The sequence below is a fragment of the Phaenicophaeus curvirostris genome, chromosome 3 (assembly GCF_032191515.1).
Source record: "Phaenicophaeus curvirostris isolate KB17595 chromosome 3, BPBGC_Pcur_1.0, whole genome shotgun sequence".
Taxonomy (NCBI): domain Eukaryota; kingdom Metazoa; phylum Chordata; class Aves; order Cuculiformes; family Cuculidae; genus Phaenicophaeus; species Phaenicophaeus curvirostris.
Genome location: NC_091394.1, coordinates 63973477 through 63987263, shown reverse-complemented (window position 1 = coordinate 63987263; position 13787 = coordinate 63973477). Strand labels below are relative to the sequence as shown.

The window sequence follows — 13787 nt, the reverse complement described above, 5'->3', positions numbered from 1 at the left end:
TATATACATATATTAAAAGTATAACAGGACAATTATAGTAAGACCTATCAGGAAAGCTTGGAACTTGGCAAACAGAAGTAACAAGTCACAGAAAATGAAATGGGACTCTTGGTTATTATACCTCTAACTACAAAAAGGCTGTGGAAGGAAGCATTTTTAATTGCCTGTCTTGTTACTGGAAAGACCAGAAGTGATGGACAGACTGGATGTCCCTTGGTGGAGATGCCGTGCTCATTATAGAGCACTTTCAGAAGTCTTTACAATAATTCTAGCTGGCATCACATGACTATGTATCAGTTAAGAATAGAACTGCTTAAAAAGAAAGAAAGAAAAAGAGGAGGGAAGCATTTAGTAGGAAACAGTGAAACCCTTCATTTCCTCTGAACATTTTTAGTTAAACATTCATTTCTATTCTCATTTTCTAATATGTGAGAGATTTCCAACACACAAACACAACCACCCCTCCAAACAAGAGACAAAGGGGTTTTGTTTGTTCAAAAAGAAACTTGTTACAATTACATATTTTTTCCATGGAAAACTTCTGGGTTGAAAATACATCAGCCATCAGTGAAGTTAGTTTCAATAGAACTGTAGTCACCTTGAGTCCTCATGTCTTTAAGCTGGATATCTAATTCTAGGTGAAGAAGTAGCTCGAGTGATGGGCCTAGTGCACTGCCATTCAAGCACCAAAATAAGGATTATTTTCCACCACAAAATTTAATTACGATTTCCCCCCCGAATTCTTTAGGGTTATCTGTGCCTCATTTCCTTTCTTTCATAAAAATGGAGGCCACATACTTAATTGCAAGATTATACAAGGTATCAAATCTCTTATTTTCCTACAAGCATTTCTAAACAATATTATTATAAATAACATTTTTTTAAAACCCCATCACATTAGACTGATAATACATTATGTCAAGTGTCATACCCAACAGATTTCTTAAAACTGATGATACTACTCAGAAAAAATTATCTAAATGTGTGATATTTTTTCAGTCTTGTAGAAAGCTCTCCAGGCTTTGACAAATGAATTACAAAGACACTGGTAATAAATGGTGGGAACCTACTTATTCCACCATTAAAAAATTAGCAGTCTAGACATACAGTTACATCTCAAATCAGTATAGAAGGACTGGCATTTCCTGAGGAAAAAACTCACCCTTGTAAGGCATGTATCTGAGATAGACAGCAGAGCTATTCTTTCACAGGTGCTTTTGTTTCCACTGCCCACATATTAAAGTTATCTTTAAGGCAGCTAAGGTTAGCAGAGGAGAATACCACTCAAAATTTACAAGGTACTTCAAGCTTTTGTTTTGTTTTAAACAAAGACTAATCCTATAAAAGCCATTAATATGGGACAGGAAGTGTTTATGCTCTGAATCAGCCTAGTTAACACGCATATAGTACTGGGCTGATTCAACAATGCTGGACACTTTCTGATTGCAGTTCAGTTTTGCATTTCGAAAAATTTGTCCATTCAGCAATGTCAAAAATAATCATTCCAATGTGTCCAAGAAGAAAAAAAGAAATAGCAGACCAAGGAAATATTATGCATTGCCAGGACAGCAGGAAAAAAATACCCTGGAATCATATACGTAAGATAAAGTTGTGTTTAATATTCCAGAAGTACGCATCTATTAGAAATTGTAAAGCTAATGAAATTGCTGTGCATCATGCAGGCAAAACCCTACAGAGCTCATAGAAAATCTGGGGGGCACGAGTGTTTCTGTATGATTTCTGTAATAATCCTGATATTCTCTAATCAGTAACGCTCAAAGCTGAGCAGCAATTCCTTCCTAATTTTCTCATCATTATATTTCAAGTTCTTTTCAGAGTAGTAAGTCACGTTAAGTATGCTGACATTAATTCAACATAAAACACAATCTAGTCTTCACGTTATTGTAGCTCTTAAACATAGCAAAAACATTAAATCGAAAATCTTACTTCTGATAAACTGCTTCTCTGAGTAGTGACAGTTCCAACAATGTCTCCACTCATTTGTACAGAGAGCCCTGAAGCAGCACTGTGGGTCCTCCCCATTTGGCTCTTAGATGTCAAAGATCTGCTTCTTTGCATACTAATGATGCCTTCCCTGCTCCCTTGGTTGCTAGGGGTAAGAGGCCGTGACAGCAAGCTATTCGGGGTCACGGGTCTGCTCCCCGGCGCTGATGGAGTTGGTGGCCTGTTGGTTTGTGTACCGGGCGTTGGAGGCCTACTGTTTGCAACACTGGAGACCTGTGTTCTGCTGTTAGAGGGCAGCGGTGGTGATTTGTTTCCTGGGAGCTGAATGTTCTTCCCCATCTGAGTCGGCATCTGGGGCCTTGGATTTTGGCTCTGTGTAGCTTGAAGATTGCCTTGATGGTCTGGCGTAACTATACTATGATGTTGGATATTGGGGCTTCTTGAGAGCCTTGCTTCTTCCCATAGTGCTAGGTCTTTCTCAATATCTGTGCACAGACATATAAACAGAAAAGAAAAGAAAGAAAGAAAGAAATTCAGTTTCTGTTTCTATGGTTTAAAGCTCTCACTGATTTTCTCCAATGTAAGTGACAACCAGAAGCTGCGCAGAGAAAATATACTCAACTTTTAAAATATAAGGCACCAGAATTGATAGTTCAAATGTTTGACAAACATTTCTTCAAAGTTTTTCACATTTGATTTACTGCAAACGCAGCTATCCCACAGGAAAAAAAAAATATTACCACTTCATAGAATGTCAATACAACCTATGAAAATCCCTCTCATTTCTTTAAAGTTATTTCTCTGTAGCTTTTTCTCAGTTTCTCATTAGCATCAAACCAAAATGGAGCACTGTGCTAAACTTGTCGTCCCCAGCTGCAGCGAAAGGCAATCCAAAACTGGTTCAAGGCGAGACTTTGCATCCAGCCTTGCTGTCTATTGCCCAACCAAAACTCTGGGGGAAATAACCCTTGAACTCCAGTACATCTGGATCTGTGATCCTGCTTGAATCTGAATTTAGTGTTCTGGTCTGCCATAAGTGCCACAACAGGTAACAGGGTCACCAACATGAAGAATCCAAGCAGAAAAGGTAGCCACCATTTGGTGGTCCAGTCCCTACCCCTCCCACAGCCATAAGGAATAAGGTCATATTTAAAAACAGAACAGATCAGGGGTAGTGGTGAAAAGAGTGTTCCAAATTAATTGATATCATATTGATGCTTCTAATGAATTAACTCGGATACATCCAGCAAAGATAGGTGAGGGTAGTTGGAAATTAGGTTAGCATTGCTAACATACTAAAAGTCCTTGCAAGCAAAAATGTCATCCTTAAGGAAAAGTTTACTCAAGTTTATATCTTACACAGTTGTTGTGAATTTTCACTCTCACTGTCACGTACTACACTGTAACTTAGTTCTGACAGGGACATTTGGTAATCTTTAGAAAAGCAATACCATTTCCTATTAAACTGTATAAATCACAGTCCCAGAAGCTGTAAATCAGCAAGGCTGTACTGATTTAAACGCTTATTAAGTGAATTTATATAAAATAAGCATTTCATTTTTATTTTTATAGCAGTAATTAAGTCTGCAGAGATATAGACTCTAAACTGAATATAGATTTTCTTTCACTTATGTTTACCAGTAAGTATAGAATCATAGAATGGTTTGGGTTGGAAGCGACCTCTAAAGGTCATCTGGTCCAACACCTTTACAGCGAGCAGGGACATCTTCAACTAGAACAAGTTATTCAGAGCCCCATTCAACCTGAGCTTGAATAATTCCAGGGATGGGGCATCTATCATCTCTGTGGGCAAGGTGTTCCAATGCTTCACTACCATCAGCATAAAAAATTTCTTCCAACATCTAGTCTAAACTTCTCCTCTTGCAGTTTAAAACCATTACCCCTTGTCCTATTGCTATAGGCCCTGTTAAAAAGTTTTTCCCCATCTTTTTTACAAGCCCACTTTTAAGTATCGAAAGGCTGCAATAAGGTCTCCTTGGAATCTTCTCCAAGCTAAACAACACCAACTCTCTCAGCCTCTCTTGATAAGGGAGATGTTCCAGGCCTTTAACAATTTTTTGTGGCCCTCCTCTGGACCCAGTCTAACAGGTCCATCTCTTTCCCATGCTGAGGGCTCCAGAGCTGGATGCAGTATTGCAGGTGTGGTCTCACCAGAGCAGTGGGGCAGAATCACCTCCCTGAACCTGCCAGCCATGCTTATTCCGATGCTGCCCAGCATACAGTTGGCCATTTAGGCTGCAAGCACACATTGCCAGCTCATGTCCAGCTTTTCATCCACCAGGACCCCCTGGTCCTTCTCTGCAAGGCTGCTCTCAATCTCTTCATCCCTCAGCCTGTATTGATACTGAAGGTTGCCCCAGGCGAGATGCAGGACCTTGCACTTCACTTTGTTGAACCTCATGAGGTTTTCACAAGCCCACTTCTCCAGCTTGTCAAGGTCCCTCTGAAAGACATCACACCCCCCAGGGGTGTCAACCTCACCACTCAACTTGGTGACACCCACAAACTTGCTGAAGGTGCACTCAATCCTATCATCTATGTCATTGATGATGAAGATACTAAACAACACCAGTCCCAGAACAGACACCTGCAGGATACCACTTGCCACTGAACTCCATCTGGACACTGAGCCATTGACCACTAATATATATTAGGAATGCTGTATGTAAAATAATGACTAGTAGGAATGCTGTAGTAAAAATAATGTGCTGCCCTTAGCGTCATTTATAAGAATGCCTTGAAAACACAAAAATAAGATATATTTATTTCATGTTACTAGTCTAATACAAGATATTCCACACATTTCCAATGCTCTTTAAAGATCAACTCTTTAACCATCAAATGTTTTGCTGATAGCAAATCTCAAAACATAGTTATTGTTTCTAGCACACAGTTAAGAATATTTCTAATTGTAACCTTGCCGACATCTTAAAATTAGTTATTTCAGTTTTGAAATAATTACATCTTGAAGTACTCTTCCATTGCGGCTGCTTTTTTTCAAAAATCAACACATATCACTCTGGAACTTGTATTGTGTCTGGCAAAAATTCAGGGGCCAATAAATGGCAATGTGGGCTACCTAATTTAAACCAAATGAGGAATATGTTCCTTTAAAGATCCAGCTTAGCCTATGGCTTTGCAAAATTACAGACCTCTAACTTCCACAAGATTGTTCAGTATGCTAAGAAATTATCTGACTATTGAATGATTTAATAAGAGTTAAATAAACATTTTATTCTAGCTCATGTTTCCTTCATCCCACATGGTAATCAAGCCTGCAGAGAAACCAATTATTCTAATAATCTCTCCACATATAATTAACATGTTTACATAGTGTAATTGTTTTATTTAGCATGCATCCTCTTTTCTATTTTGCTTCAATATAAGCTTTTCAACAAGAAAAAAAAAAATCACACATCTCCAGCTTTCCAGTATTATCTGATCCATAGTAAATACCAGAATTTAATTATGACTTAGGATTTTTTTTAATCCTCTGTCAATGTCATTTAAAGGAAAATAAAATGCAAACAACAGATCAACACAAAGGCATTTTACTTTCATATCATAAATACCAGAATAAGGATATGATTCACAACGTGCTTACAAACTGTTTATGCATTTAACAGTTCTTGTGGTAAAATATATTCCAGAAGTATCCAGTCACCACAGAATCAGTATAACAAACCAAATTGGCAAGATACTGGAATTAATTATTGGAAAAGCATATATTCTCTGCTTATGTGTGACATAAAGAAGATACTGAATCTTAGACAAAAGTATCACTGAGCCATGTGTAGTGAGGAAAAAGAAAACTGATTGCTTCAATATCCAATTTTGTAAAAATGCTGCTTGCAAATATCAAGGTACCGAGGCAGTTCCTGGCAGTTGGTGCTAGTCCCTAATTTAGAGACGGGCATCAAATTGTGCCTTATGTTAGGAGTGAGCTTTACCCATCCCGTAGCCCACAAGGGGAAAGCCAGGTTCCTTAAGAAGGTATATCTGAGACAGAGGACCACATTTTGTCATCACACAGATAACCCAAGTCATAATCCAGGCATCTAAATGACTGCCTAGCACCAGGTAGAATTAATAGGTTCCAGAGAGCTTGGTAAGAGAACTGAAACAAGGAGGCTTGCTGATAATAGATACACTTGGACTTTTGAAAATGTACAAGACAAATAAAGCTAAGCAAAACCACAGCATTATTATATGAGCTGATTCTTCCAGGAGATGTTTATAGATATCATAATTTTTAGTTCTTGTTCCACTCCAAGCAAAAACTTAAGCTGCAACAGCCCCTGGACAGAAATACAGCAGCTGTATCTCTCTCTACAGAGGATACAGCTCCCAAGCTTTTCACACCAGTATTATTGGTAGGATGAATGTCCAAATTCTTTTAGAAAATCACAATAAAAGTGCTAAGTTCTCTGTCCTACTGTGAATTACTTGAAACAAGGGTCAGATACATGTCATTTCTCCTTCCACCTTACATGCACAGTCTTTATGTTCCAGTTCTGCGTACTTCTGATAGAGTTGGCCTACGAAAAGCAGCATTCACCGTATGACAAATAACATGCATAATATATGACTACAGCACGCAAGTTAACAGACTTCACTTAGCCATGTTTCTCATGAACAAGGTGGTTTTTTCCTGCAAAGCAATCTATTCTCAAATTAAAAGTCCACTTCAGCCTTTTCTAAAGACTACTTAACCGTAGGTGAAGCATCAGCACCTCTTTATTGCTTAACTCTTGGTGAAATGTGAAAACAAAACAAAACAAAAGTATGTTATTAATCTGTCAGACTTCAGTATATTTAACACAGCTTTATCGCAGTTTAATTACTGTATTTACTGTAATTACAGTGAAGTTCATTACATCTACAAACACAACAATCACTGTGCTGTTTCTCTTCAATGTAAAAAAGGGAAGTCTAAAGTTTTTATGTATTCTCATCAGTATATGAGACAGCTAATTTTTTTCCTACATCTATTGGCAGAGCTGGATGGGTGAGTGCTCCTAGGCATTTACGTATGATCCCTTGCTACCATACATACCAGCCAGATGTTTCTCCATGGTCTGAAGTTCTTTTGCTGCTAAGGAGTCCTTCAAGAGTTTCTGCCTTGGTGAACCTCCAGGTCTGACACCCATAGCATCCAGGGTCCAAACTGCTTGAGACTTATACACAAAAAAAGAAAAGGGAATACTTTTAATCTTATTTTACATTTACACATGAAACAGTTAAGAAAATGGTGTCCTCATTTAGAATAGTCAGTCTGGTGCTTTCTATGTAGAATACATAACATTTTATGCAAAATATTATGAAATATCAAGTCCTACTTTCTGTAACATAAATAGTAGGCATTACATAAAATTAACAGTTCTAAAGTAATTCAAATACACACTTTCACACAAGCTCTTGTTCCACTTTCAGACATGATAATAGGACAAATTCTTCAATTATTTACATCCTGTTCAGTTCCAGTTACTTAGTGGGGGTTGCACTTTAAATTGCCATAACAATTGCCACCGTATCTCTGCAAAGCAGCACTTTTTAGGAATATAACATAATTTCCTCACCAGAATTACCAGTGCTGTTCTATCACTGCAAGTATTCCTTTCAGGAACGGCAACTAAATCATCAGGGCAATGTAGCGGTTTAGAAGGGATGCTAGCAAACAGACCACTTCCCCAGTCAACCTGTTTTCAAGTGACCCTTTCGACTGGACCAAGCAGCTGGCAAAGGCAGTTATTCATGCAGTGAAACTTTTCATGCAATATTTTGTTTGAAGATTCTTAACACAACATGCATTTTCTGTAGGAGTTCACAAAATATTTACTCTTTCTGCATCCCTAGTATGTTCAAGGACATAAGGTGAGCTAGTAACCATGTTTTTTTTGGTACTGTAAAAAATAATAAACCTTCCTAGAGTTCTGTTGCCAATATTGGCAGCCACCTCTAATCCCCACCTTCCACATTAGTGCCCGTTCTACTTTTCTACTTGAAATGACATGTAATTGAAATTACAAGCTTTTTGCTTCCCTTGGCAGACAGCCAGCACATTTTAGGCTACACATTACACAAAAAAAAAAAAATGGTAGTTTGGGTTAACTTACATACAGTTTTCTTCTGTTTACAGGTAAAAGGGAAGGAGGAAATATGAAGGCACCTGGGAATCACATTTGTTTCAGTTTCTGAAATGTAATCAGAACACTTTTTTCCTAAGCTTCAGTCCTGTTTTATTTACTGTTATTTGGAATAACATTTTTTAATTTGTCACGCTCAAGAAACCAAATTTCAGACAGGTAAAAACAAGGCGCTCATTGAAATTTTTTTTATATACATACATGTATTTTTTTAAGTTCAGAATTACATTTTAGAGGATTATGTCTTTTTAAATGGGTATTTTCACTCCAAAAGACATCTGCCCTTGTGTCCACCCCATGAAAGGTCTCCTTGGGAGCACCAACTGCGCACTGAGTGCAATGCCTGATGAACTGAACTTGTGGGGAGCAGGGGCCCCCCACCACACATCACAGGGGTCAGATAGGAACCTGGGGGGCTCGAGTTTTACAATATGCAACATGATATCAGCAAAAATAAAAACACCAGCAGGTAAGAAGTGAAAAAAAGGAAAATTTAAGTACGTCAGATAATCTCCTAACTAAGAATTTTAAAGGTAAGAAATAATTCTTTTGGAGTTTTATGTACAAAATGCTCTATCTATTTTATGCAAATAGTCCTACAACAGGGAAGTCTCAAGAAAAGTGATTCAAGGTATGTAATTCAAGCTATGTACTAATATAACTTGCAGGATATGCCACTTATTTCCCCAAGAACCTTGATATTAAGTTCTCCAATCCAGTATTGCTAATTGTAGTAAGAATTATAATTACACATTTGCAGGTGGTTTTTTATTAGCTGTGAAAGAGTTGTACTAATCTAATGTTATCTGTTGTTAGTGTTTTTACAGAATATTTAAAATTGCAAGTTAAAATTTAAAATTTCTTGCTTTATGGGCCTGAATTTCCACATATTTATAAAAGTTAACCTGGATTTGAAAACTTTTGTATCAGAACACACTAATTTTGCGCATATAGTACATATATGTAAATATGGCCTTAATAATTCATACTACCTCACTGGCACACTGCTGTTGCTCCTGACGCTGCAACGGAAACTTAAAATATTTCTTTTAATGACTAACATGCTAAACTGTGACCCCAATGCAGCAAATAATTTATAGATCTAGTTAAATACTGAAATCTAGGTGATTTAGAACTCCCAATTATACTCAAATTTGGAGAAGTAATTAAGTAACTTCCCAGCATTGTTCCCAGGGAAAATAGTGGGAAAAGGTAGGAAAATTTCTAACAATTACAATTTAAATCCTGTATCACCAGAATATAGCTGAATTCAACATAGATTGATAGCAAGAATGAAAAGCTTAATTTTTCCTTGTGCATGAAGCCTCAAGTTACTTCACAAATTGAATTATCATTAAGGAATTTCTTTATTTATCACAGAAAATTCATGTGTGTATTTCTTCTAGGAAAGCAAATAAAAAGTTCCAAAGTGGTAGGGAAAACAGGAAAAAATATATATAAACCAAAACACCTTTATAAAATAATTCATTAGACTATTTTCCCCAGAGTTATAAAGAGCAAAAACCCAAGGCAAATTCATGCATAAATGTCTTTCAGACTTGGAGAACTTCTTTTTTTCCACAGTTTTTGTTACACTTGGATTGGTTTGCCCCGCGTGGATAATTTGCAAAGAAAAATATACCTTTTTAATGTGCACATGCAAGGCAAGATTATTGAATGCAAAGACTCACATAAAACAATAAGCATGAGTCCTATTAGATCCAGGTGGTAGAAGTAGCAACTCAGTGGGAAGGTAAAGTTTACTCAATGTGAATTGCCCACTGCACATGCCCTCTTTCTTTCTGTTAGTCACCTTAAATTTGTAACTTCCCTTGATACCTTACTTTTCCATTTCTGTCAGAATTCCGGTCCACCTAACTTTTTCCTCATAACACTTCAGTGATTTCTTAAAGCTTGCTAGCCACATTTTTCTGAAACTCACTTACACAAACATGAAGTTAAATAGTACTCTGAGATCACCATGCTGCAAAAATCACAATAAAAATCTATGCATTTTGCCTAGCACATTTTGTTACATTAAATATTTGTCAGAAAATGAGCCCTGAAGTAAACTAGGATCTCTAAGGACATTTTGAATTCTTGTTTCTACTTTGAATCCTTGCAAAACACTTAGGAAGAGTGCTGATTCCTCTAAATACTTCAGACTGCTTCTTACTAACATTATTAATTTATTCATTCAGCATGCCTTGTTTGGGACTGCAAAACACTGAAAATGTAAGGTCACGGTTTTTCAAATATCAACTGTCTTTGTGAAAAATAAAAGCATGGCAAAAGATTTTATTAGAAAAGGTTTAAGGGGAAAAAGGTCTAGTTATAGAAACTTCCAGATTCTTCAGAAACAGAACAGTAAACATTCACAGTGTTATAGGAAAATCATAATATAACTATTATATAAATTACACGAACTATGTTGTAGACATAGATTTTGCCTTTCCCTTATAAGTACTGACATCCAGAAGGCATTATTCTCCACATCGAAGATCTTACATGCGGACTTATACACAGGACATGAAAAAAAGAAGCCACAACTCTCTTCTAAAAAACCTTATGCATAATTCTTACTGCTTTATCCCACATTTTTTCTCAAAACACTTCTCCTCTGAAGGCTGAGGTGCTTCTAAAGAAAATTCATCAAATATACGTGAGTAAAGAGAAATTTAAGAAAATTATCCATTTAACCAGCAATAGACTATATTACCTTATTGGAATGCAGTGCCAGTATCAAACATGGCACACCTGGAACAAGATCATTAATTTTAACATTTAATATCCACATCGGAGTAAACGTCATGAACCAATTTTTCCAGTTTATGAGAAATGTCTGACCAACATCATATTTATTCTATTTTTCCCTCATCTCTTATCTCAGATAGCATCTCATATCTCATAATATCTGAAAACCATTCCAAGTCATGAGAATGTATTTTGGTATCAATTGTGAAGTAAGTTTACAGGCATATTTCTTACTGGTTTGAAGAATTTGTGGGAATCCATTGCAAGAATGCATTTATCTTCATAGCCTTCCTATAAGAAACCTCAGTTTTATTTCCATATTTTCTATGCAAAGATTGTCAAAGAACAGGTCTCACTGGAAGTCACAAGCAGACCATGGAACAGATCTCTATTCCTTAAGAGCACTAAAAGGCAACAACAGTTTCATCATTTTCTTTGTTTTTGAGGATATACAGCTGCAGCAAACATAGTGTTGGATAGCTGAATTTTATTCTGAATTACTAGCCATTATAAAGAGATAAAAATTCATAATCAGCTAGCTACACACTATTTAAGCAAGAGCTTTAAGAAAAAAAACAAAAACAAAACCACAAAAAACGCCACAAAAGCAAATGAACTAACAGCTACTGCTTTATGGCTCCTCAGTAAATTAGGCAAAGGAATTTTCCAAGAGCTTAGAGAAATAAAGCTAGTTGCCTTTGCCCTAGAAAGAGGTTAGGTGGGCAGAGCAATAGCTGCAACTGCTCTTCTTGCCTCCTCTTTGCAGTATCAGCAATAACAGTAGCCAGCTCCAGGCAACTTTACCTATGCCTAAAACTAGCACAGCCTAAATGATACATCTGCATATTTTTTGTCCATTCATAAGAAAGTACACACAGAGCATGTGTCTAAAAATACTCAGTTGAAGGCTGTTTTCTGTAGCAAGATTTTGCTAATAAACATAATGATCTTATGTTTTCATTGTATCTTTATTTACCTGTGCAATTCATTTTATTTGTTGCTCTTTCCCTATGCCACATGTCTGCAGAACTGATAAATCAAAGCAGGGAGCTGCAGGTCCAAATCAATATGAAAAACATGGGTTCAGAAATTGCTGCAAAATTTATTATACCTCTGTGTTCACTAGTGGAAAGCAGAAAGGAGATCTGGGAAAGAAGTTCAAAGCAATGGCAACTGAAGTTCTGCTCCTTACTCCTTTAGCCCAATATCTGTAAGTGCTTTGTGACGTTCTTGCACTCCAAGTTTTCAAAGAGATTTAGGACTTGATCTGGAACTCCTTATGTGCCAATTGATTTGATAACTGTGGTCAGAAATACTATAGGTTCAGTTTTATTTAGCTTTATTAGTAGCACTTAATCAGCTGCCTGAAAGACTGCAGGATCAATCAACACTGTCATTTTTCTTTATTCTTTAATACCGCTCTTTTTTTCTTAGGTAACAAAAACTGCCCGCTTATTTCACTTACTTTATCAACACTAAGGTGTCCTGTAAACCAGTACTGCTATGGCTGAACAGGAGTTAATGTGTTCTCTGACAGCTGTCCATAATTTTGCAATAAAGAACTGCTGTCAAGTTATATGCCTGAGAAAAAAAGGCATATAACCTTTAACCGACATTCAAATTTCTGATGCAATACAACTAGTGTCAAAATTCTGATTACGTAACTTTCAAAAAATTATTTTGTTGCTTGTTATGTTTTCTGCAAACTGCAAAGATTTTCTTGAATTTCAAAATGAAAGAACTGATGAAAATATTATGAAGAATAATATTGTATTCTTTTAAAAAATATATAAATTAGCCACACATTTTAAACGGGCACCCCCTGTTTATTAGTTTCCAACTAAATGTTAACAAAAAGCTAAATTATAGTTGAGATAGTATAATTTCAAATTTCATACTGAAATTTAGTTTGAATAATTTGTTCTACTAATTCTGTAAAATTGAATATTATCTGGTGAAACGGATATTTGACTAACATTTAAGAACATACACAGTATAAAATGACTGCATTTTCAATGACACTTATACATGTAAGCCCAACAACATATGGTTTTCTATGAGATTATAGTAATCTATTTCAAAACATCACACTTCCTAGAATGAAAAAAATTAAACAGTCAGAGAACTAAAATTTCAGAAGGGTTAGGCATATGAACTTTTTTTTCTCTCTAGGATGACTGTCCTGGCAAGCACAACTTTTATCTCTACACAAAATCTAATTTTTAACAAATCATTTAAAAAAATTCCACTGTTATCCATAAGGGAAGATACTTACAGATCCTGCCACTTGAGAGGTACTCTGAAATTCATCAATATCTTCTTTAAGTGTTTCAGCTCCGGGTACTTGAGCTGTTGCAAAGAGGTAGAAGAGAAGTAAATTGCTCTAATTAAGCAAGCATTAGTCACTTTGAAAAATAAAATGTCTATAAATTATAAATTAACTGTTCGGAAGGTTAATGTGGCTCCTGTAAACACATTGCTTCTCAGTTACATTTCAGTGGATTTTTATTTATGTCTGATTTTAACTTAAATCTGATTTTATGTCTGATTTTACGTTATAAGCTTAACACAATGTGGAACAGTCTCTCCAACATGATTAGAGTGACAAGCAAGCTTCCTTCAGCTGCCAAGGTCTCTTGTAGGTTATTTATTATTTTTACTATTAAAACTAAATACTGTTTCTATTTTATACAAGTGAATAGTGGATATTTAGCTTTAATAACATCAACAAAATGAAATTTAATTACTTGTTAAACTAATTGAACTACATTTAAAACCCTTGAAGTAAGAAGTGCTGGTAACTCTAGGCAATATTTAAGAGCCATGTAAGCTATTTTTTGGCCTGTATTACCGCATTTGTAAAAGAACGTGACTTTGTGAGAAGTCTAGAAGTCTGACACA

General features: G+C 36.1%; 1 protein-coding gene across 3 annotated transcripts in view; it reads right to left on the bottom strand.

Moving 5' to 3' along the window:
• The window catches only part of C3H8orf34 (chromosome 3 C8orf34 homolog), a 180969-nt gene that overhangs the window by 32790 nt on the left and 134392 nt on the right, over nucleotides 1–13787 (bottom strand). For all 3 annotated transcript variants that reach the window (XM_069854217.1, XM_069854214.1, XM_069854216.1), the window contains exons 10-12: nucleotides 13162–13235; nucleotides 7043–7163; nucleotides 1948–2450 (exon numbers count right to left, since the gene is read on the bottom strand). In XM_069854217.1, coding sequence (XP_069710318.1) covers nucleotides 1948–2450; nucleotides 7043–7163; nucleotides 13162–13235 — 698 coding nt within the window. The remainder of the gene's footprint in view (nucleotides 1–1947; nucleotides 2451–7042; nucleotides 7164–13161; nucleotides 13236–13787) is intronic.